This window comes from Conger conger, chromosome 10 (genome assembly GCF_963514075.1).
Source record: "Conger conger chromosome 10, fConCon1.1, whole genome shotgun sequence".
Lineage (NCBI taxonomy): Eukaryota > Metazoa > Chordata > Actinopteri > Anguilliformes > Congridae > Conger > Conger conger.
In genome coordinates, this window is record NC_083769.1 from 10,436,607 (window position 1) to 10,445,228 (window position 8,622).

The window sequence follows — 8,622 nt, forward strand, 5'->3', positions numbered from 1 at the left end:
CCCATTTTTTTGGCCTATGCCTGGTTTTTTTTTGCTTGACTTTCATTGGCACAACTTTGGCCCTCATATTGACCAAGGCCGACAGACTACAAAGACAATCATAAGCCTGGAATCAAGACTAGATAGCTTTCTTATACGTACCTGCACTAAGTAAGCGATTGAATACACTTGAATAAACAGCCTATTTATAAACGGCATGCAATTCCTACATGGATCACCAAACATGGATGTAAATAGCCTTAAATGAAAGGTGACAGTTTGCACTTTGACCTCATATTCATTGTTTAATTTCAAATTCAATACGCTGGAGTACAGAAGCAAAAAGAACAGAGATTGTACTACTGTCGAAACACTTAGACTGCACTGTATATTCTAACACACTGGTTAGAAATATGTACATAGCTTTCAACAGAAATTAATTACCTAGATTGTTTCACATGTATAAGAGATATTATGTACATGTATTAATCCAGACCAGAGATTACAACAGCAAGTGTCTAATGTATACCGCAGGCCCCAAACCAGAGATTACCACAGCAAGTGTCTAATGTGTTTGATGTGTCAATATTGGACTCGGGCAAGCTGATGCACAAGCTTTGTTGTTTACAGTGACTGATACACATGTTATCTGCATTACTACACTGTGTGTTTGGAAATGGCAGTCTTGTTCAGATGACAACAGCGTGAACCTTTTTCTGAAAGGGATTTATGTTTAGCCAGTAGCCATGGGGATTTGAAAAAGAAAAAAAGAAAGAAAAACAAAGGCCTAATTCCAGGTCGACTGGAGACCATTAGATTTGACGGTTTGTAGAGAAAGGTCAACATCCTGGGTTATAGCCTTTTTGCCAGTATTGTGGAGTTGGCCACTTGAAGAAACAACGTCAAGAAACGGTGTTAAGGAGGGAATGTTTGCCAGGGCAAGTTCAGCAGTATTCTGAAGACAGACAGTGCTACGTTTCAAGCCCCTGTGTTCCAGTTAACACTGTTTCAATTATAAACACTGGTCATGAAACAGTTATCCCCCCCCGCTGGTTACAAAACAGGATTGTGTGCCGGTGAAGTTCATCATTCTCTGAATGGAGAAATGCCTGTGAGACTTCCATGGGTATGTACTATAAGTCTTGCTCAGATAGGGTAGTTCAGTGTAATTATCAATACTCACAACAACATTTTTCATAGATAAAGCCACCTGAGTGAGGGCAGGAGTCTGATGTGCCACCATTAAGGACCATCCACACCAAAAACGATAACTGCAACGATAACTACACATATAAATATGTCATTTTAAAAATCGCTTTAACTCAAGTGGATGGTGGAGCTTACACCACAACTATAACGACGGGGATGAACAATAATTTTGGGATTGCTTTCAGATAAATCAGCTGCACAAACGATAAAACACACTGACAGCCAATCAAAATCCATCCTAATTCACGGGGCGTTACAAATGGCAGGTGACATAGCCGACAGGCTATGACATAGCCGAGAGGCTATGATATCGTTCAGCCGGGTGGATGCTCACATCGTTATCGTTATGGTTATAGTTATGGTTATAGTTCTTGGTGTGGATGGGCCTTTACACTGAGTCACTGGTAGCAGCCTTTTCACTGTTGGAATCAGAACCAGGCAGAACCAATAATATCTGTGTTTTTCCGTATTTATATGTATTTTTGGCTGAAGGAGACCCTCGTGGCATGAGCTGTGTAAGTAATCTGCTGCTAGCCGTGGAAAGCCAGGGACAGAGAGAAGGTTTCTGCGAAAGGGGACAGCCGGCCAATACAGAGTGCCCGACACAGTGCTCGATTTCAGTTTAAAAAGATGGCAGACATCCTGCTGGCTTTGTGCAATGACTGTTTTTCAGTATAAATATCTGTGAATTATTGAATGTTATACCTTTGACAGACTAGCCAGCTGAAACTGAGCTCATGGCACTGGCTATTGCTTGCTATTGATATCACTTCCAATGCTGGCTAGCCCCTGCTGGCTAGTTTAAACCATGTCTGCTTGACCTAGCAGTGAGTGAAGGCTGGCGTTTTGAGTAAAACTTGGGAATGTCAGATTACCGTGGGGACAAAATGGCTGACACGCCAGCAATGCATTCATGTTAGCCAGAACAGCTAAAACGGTTTGCCTCTAAGATGGTTTCAGCACAGTTGAATATGTTCTTCATATGAGCAATTATTTTATCTGGAAAACCTCAGGACAGAAAGAAGACAAATGTTCTCAACAACTCCAAGAAAAAACGTCACCCCTCTGCTTTCTGTTCCAGTAGCTTGACCATTATCTTGCTAATTACATTTGTTGCCAAATTATTATCCAATTGGCTTGGCCTAGGGGTGAGAGCTCTATGACTGAAAAGTTTGGATTCTGGATGTAGGAAAGGGGTTATCACTGCCACAGTGATAGGTAGGTTTCTGTCTCTTAAGCATTTTAAGGATTACACTGCTCTTATTAGTATAAATGTAGGCAGTGCGGTTTGTTGACTGCCACTCTAGCCCTTTTTGTTTCTGGTGAGCTCGGTCAGCAGTGTCTACAGAGGGGATGATGAAACGCCAGCCCGCCCCTGAACCCCTCCCACCACCATCCATTAAGAGCAAGGTAGTAACCTTCCCTGGGGGAGTCTTTAACGATGCCTCGCTCGAGCCAAGATGGCCCCCTCCCCTCTCAGTTACCAACACATTCATCATTAGAGCAGAGGCTTAAGCCCCAAGCATCAAGGTCAGGCTCCGGCTCTGGCTGACAGAGGGGGAAACGGGCTTCTCTGCAATGACGCTGACTCTCTGATGCTTCGCCGCGCCTGCAAGGTCTGACTCCGTGTTAAACGGGAAGGCGTCATCGAACCGACCGGAGTCCATAGCGGGGGGGAGTTGATACAATCACCAGGCATCACCGCTCTCATCCTCCCCCCCCCCCCTAATCTATCTAGGTCAGGATTGTGCCAACTGCCTCCCCGCCCTCATGCTTACTAAACTCCACCCAAACAACACTCTCGCCATCTCTCCAATTTATTCCCACTCTTACTCATTTTTTCTGTCCCTTCCCAATTTGTCGTCTACCGTTATTTTTGCCTTTTCCTTTTCTCTATCGTTGCTCTCCCTGTCTCTCTCACTCATCTCTCTCTCTCTCTCCCTCATCTCTCTCTCCTCTCCCTGTCTCTCTCCCTCATCTCTCTCCTCTCCCTCATCTCTCTCTCCTCTCCCTGTCTCTCTCCTTCCTTTCTCTCCCTCTCTCCCTCATCTCGCTCTCCTCTCCCTGTCTCTCCTTCCTCTCTCTCCCCCTCTCTCCCTCTCTCTTCTCTCCCTCCCTCTCTCTTGCTCTCTCTCTACTCTCCCGGCAGGCCCCGTTTCCCCTCTGCTTTTCCCAAGCAGCCCTCACTGCACTGGAGATCGGTTCAGGCGAGCCGGCGTGGAAAACTAGCATAACAAAGCCACAGGAAAAGCATCGTAAACGCGGTCGAAGCCAGGTAGAATTTATGCCTCACCGTGGGCCCCGGTTTGTTTATAAAAAATGTTTTACGCTGCTTGCCTTCACATGCCTCAGGGTAGGCTACATTCAGAACTTCGATGCTTAGCAACAGGGAGAAAAAGAAAAGAAGAGGAGACCCTTTCTTTTCTTTTTTTTTTGTGCATAGCTACACCTTTTGTGTTCCTGTTGAAATGGTCATGTAAAATCGTGACAACAGTGCTGTGGCAGGAGGTCTCTTTACTAATAAAATTGGCCCACGTCTCTTGCCAAAGAGGTCTGTGTTTTTTCTTCATGAAAAAATAAAATTGTGAGATTTTATCTTTTGGCGAGCAATGTATTCGCAGAAATTTGCAGGAGCGCTTGATATTTAATTTTGTTTTTAATTTACTGGCCTCTGAAGAGTTTTTCCAATATGCAATTGATCCATGCCTGGGTCAGATTCACCTCTTGGCCTCAGAAGGCAGAGTATGGCTTGATTTGGCCCTCCAGCTGTTTCCCACATTACCAGCACACAGACAAAATTAAATGAACCGCAATGGAGTTAAAAAAAAGTCCAATAGGGACTATTTACTCAATTAAAGAGTTAAAAGTACTCTTTCAGAGTTAATTTTACACCAAGCATTGCTGTGTTGCTGAGAGGACAGGCTTGGTTCTACATCCTCACACAGAGGGTGGGGTGTCAGTAGGACACTACTGAGCATGTGTGCCAGGGGGTCAGTGAAGGCTGGAAAAGTGATTGGTTAATGCCACCCTCTGTGTGCTGCCTCTCGTTGTCACCGACAGTCTCTCCTGCCCTAAGACACAATTACCCATCTTTCACACCTAATGAGCTAAATGTTCATTGTTCTGTTCAAATGTATGCATACGCTTTAGCGAGGAAGCGCATCTGCCTCGTTTTCCTCTTTCCTGCCACAAACATATGTAATCAAATATTTTTACTTTATAGAAGGCGGAGGCATTGCATTGAAATTGGCTTCTAAAATAGCAAACTGTGTATCACGCAAAGTTGTGCGGTAAACAGCCGTGAGACCACGGTTTAGGGGGACTTTCCTCCACGAGTTTTAATCTTTGCCCGCCTTCAGAGATGTCTGGCTGATGACCATTGTAGAGAGGGATGCACCTCACACAATGATGCGTCTCTTACTGAGGCCACTCTTACTGCATCCACTCAGACATATTATTTATGCCAGGGTTTTCATTTGCGAACGTGGCCGAATTCAAATAGCTTGTAAAATATATTTTTTAATTAATTTTTATTCTTTTATTTCATTTTTTTAAGACTATGCGTGGTTTACATACAATCAGAAATACGCGGGCTGCTGGCTAGAAAAATCCACTGTAAAACAAAGATATTTAATGTAAACGACTACAAGGTTTAAAAACTATATGCAGAATTACACAGAAAGTAAGTACATTTTAATCCATACAGTCATCCATATGGATCCATGTGCGCAAATCTGTTCCGTTACCATTCTTCTAGTAATATGTAAATTATATACAGATATGTAAATTAAAATTCCTATGCAGAATCAATGTCGCATATTCGCTTGTAAGGTACTGTTTTAGCTGTGCGTTTATATTTGCTATCTACTTAAGTTAATCACCAGATTCAGCCAGCTACTTTCTTATCCATGTTTCACAGACCGATTCTACCTTCCTTTTAAAAACACGTTTCACGAAGGATAAAGGGGCGTATTTTCCTCAGTGGAAAATCTGATTTGAACCTTGCGAGCCAAAACTCAGCCTCCATCCGGTCACCTCTTCCCAGCCCCGTCGTGATAACCAGAGGTAAATTCAGCAATAAATCAAGAGTACATCCAGATTGCACAGTGGCAAAAACAACATAATTCACAGAATTTTCTAGCCTGAAAGCAACATCCGTTACAAACATGTGACTACAAAAACACAGCGCGTAAAAGCATGCACTTGCTCCGAGCTAGCCATCTGCAAAGTTGATAGTTTAAATTAATATTTCATTAATCGTTTTGCTTTCTTTCATTGCTGACGATATTAAACATTAGCCAACTAATATTTGCACTGTACTTAGTAGACTAATGTGGAAAAGGGCGACACTTACCCAAAATATAAAGTTGAATACGAACAGAAGATATTTGACACATTTCATTCCACCTTGAACTTTTCCCATTTTCGCTTAAATTTTTGCGTCGTTATTATTTTGTTTCAGATGACTGGTGGATTATGTTCTTGAAATCCAGGACACTTTCCCCACTGAAAAATACAAGCAGCAAGCACTGTCAATTTCTGCTATTGAAACGGCAGGACGATTTCTACAGAATCTTTCCAGACCGCCCATTTCAATAATGTAGGGGGGCGCCAGGGGGGTACCAGACGTACAAAGGAACCGTTATTTACTTGTCTTAGGGTAAGCAATAGAGGTTTGGCGCATTCGACACGCGAAAAAGGTTTTATTTTCTGCATAGCCTAGGCTACATTTTTGTGGCTACACCTTGTGAACTGCGATATTTAAAAAACGAATTAAGATATAATTTTCGTCAGCAATCAACAGTTGTAGGATGTCGACCGTTATAGGTAATCTGAGTGTTTTCTTATAAAGGAATGTATTGGATTTTGTTAGCTTTTGTATGTTTGAGGCACTGTGTGTTGTTTATTGTGACTGGGTGGGATTAATTTACGCAAATGGATAAAGCGCAGCTTTTCAAATCACGCTGGTTATCATATTTTACATGCTCCTCTGCATGGGCAAATTTTCATTTATCTTATTGTTAACAAAGGACACGCCCAGGTCAGACAATACAGAGGCCACGATGCTGCTTTACAAGACCTTAGTACCCCCACCCCCACTCCCCCCCTTTCACAATTGTGCGATTTTGGCGGCGGCAGCTGTCCCAGTTTCAAGTTTCAAGTCTTTGCATATACAATGCTGGTTATCAATCCTTCTTAATGAGTAACTTCATTGCAGGCTTAAATACGTTTGGAAAACTGCCAAGAATGAAAATGAAAGTCACACTATGTATTATGAAACTGATTTCTAACATTAACATGATCGTAGTAATTGCTGTATTTTTTTTATTCAGTGGTCTTATTATATGGTCTTATTTATATTTCATTTAGGAAATATTATGTTACATGAGTTGCAGTAAAAAATGTTGTAATGTGCTTTGGAATCTAATGAGCATTTTTACAATATTACAACCAATAATTGTTTTAGTGCTGCTGTTTCAGTGTTGGGAAATGTGTGCCTATTATTTAAAATGTTTTGGTGCAATAAAATGCAGCTATTGAAGAACTCCATGGTTGCAACAGGAGGCAACAGTTCTGGTTGAATGCACACCGCTCACACGCACTAGACTAGAAACAACCGCAGACATGCAAAATATTAGTATTGGGTGCAGACTGAAGAGATTAATTTCTTCTTGTCTGTGTGCAATTATCAGTGTGATCTGTGGTGATCAGTCACGCATGCGCTGGCCCTGGAACCCCTTGTGGTCCCCCTACCTTTTGGGATTCGGGAATTCATAAAAACAAAGGTGCACTTGTAGCCCGCTACTGTACGGAGATTATCAAATGATAGTACTGATGGTATTAAGAGGATCCCAAAAAGAGCATGAGCAGCAGAGAGAATCATACCTCAAGTGATATTGTGCTGTAGATACTATATTTTTGCTAACTTGTCCTTTTAAAACAAGACATTTTTACAAACTTGTGTACATTCTGTATTGTGATATTCCCGGTTATTAATCTTTCCCTGATTCATCCATTTTGAAATGAATATAGAATATTAAATATATCCCTATTAATATATTTAATTTGTTGTTTAACTGTGTTGTTTACTGAACATCTGAGTATCAAATTTCCCCAAACTTAAGTTTCCAATTTTCTCTGAGTAGTTCTTGAATGTGATAACTGCTAGAAGTCCATATGGTAGGACAAAACTGTAACAAGCTACAGCATTTTCAACATGCTATAAATGACTGCTCACTGCACTAGGCTATGTTTAACAAAATAGTTAAACTTTGCCTTCCAAGCAGCTTTTCAGGGTTTTTGAAACTCTTCATTTGCTTTAATTGTTTGCTGACTTTTTTTTTGTTTAAGTTTACTTTTCTGTCGAAAGCCAACAGTTGACTGTTGGCCGTTTACCAAGCAGTGTTCCAGAAGACAATACCACACTGTCACCCTCTGCCCATTCAGAGTGCCAAACGGTGATCTGTAAGAGCTGCACTGGGATTTCATCCAGACCAGGGTCATTTTCTGTCTTCAGCTGTCTTCTGCATTGATGGTTTGATGAATCGAAGCCAATCACATGTAGGGGGTGATTAGGTGACCAGCTGTGGGGAACAAGTTTTTGTGGGATCATGGCTCAAACACTGAGGGTAACACGCCTACACTTCTATAGTAATAGAGTGCTCTCCAAAAGTATGGGAATTGGAGAGTGAAATGTTATTTTGGCTCTCAGAAATAAAGGTACGATAAGGGCCTAAAAATGTACAAATACTTGTCGCTGGGGTGGTGCCCTGTGCTGTAGGTACATAAATTGTACCTCTAGACAGTAATATATAATTAATTTGTACCTTTTTTGCTTGGAAGACATTTTTTTTTACATTTGTACCCAAATAGAACATTACAGTTCTTTCAGGGTACATTTGGGAGATTTGGTATTTGGGATCCTCGAAGAACAAAAGTGTACCTTCCCGATCACTTTGAGAGTGTACCACCGGCTTTTGGATTTGAGATCAGAAGATTCATATGAGAAGTACAGACAATCAGCTTTTATTTCATGGTATTTCATGCGTACATATTTTTCAGCTGTGCAAAAGCAAGATAATGGATGACTGACAGGTGTTAACTGTTGTTCACACATAACAGAGCAGTGAGTGCCTAGTCTTGGATTTTGTTTTGTCCGTGGAGATTGCATTTGAGGTCAGAATGCACACACCGTTAAGAAGACCAGAGGACTAAATATGGCTGAAGAAAACCAATCTGTAAACTGAGGGGTTAAGAATGATTTAAGGATAGCACAGTATATCAAACACCGGTTTGGAGTGCCTTGAAAAAGAAAGGAACCGCTGGTGGAAATAACCACTGTACAGGTTGACAGAATGTGAAGGTCTGTGAATAGAAACCTTAAAAAAAAACTGTTGGCGACATCATGAACATTCTCCCAGAGGGTAGAGGTGA

The 8,622-nt window shown here is 41.5% G+C and overlaps 1 protein-coding gene across 1 annotated transcript in view; it reads right to left on the reverse strand.

Annotated features, from left to right (window-relative positions):
- The window catches only part of LOC133138768 (tetraspanin-2-like), a 33,553-nt gene extending 27,834 nt beyond the window's left edge, over positions 1-5,719 (reverse strand). Inside the window, exon 1 of the mRNA XM_061257793.1 lies at positions 5,543-5,719. Coding sequence (XP_061113777.1) covers positions 5,543-5,611 — 69 coding nt within the window. The 5' untranslated portion in view covers positions 5,612-5,719. The remainder of the gene's footprint in view (positions 1-5,542) is intronic.
- Positions 5,720-8,622: the final 2,903 nt, after the last annotated feature.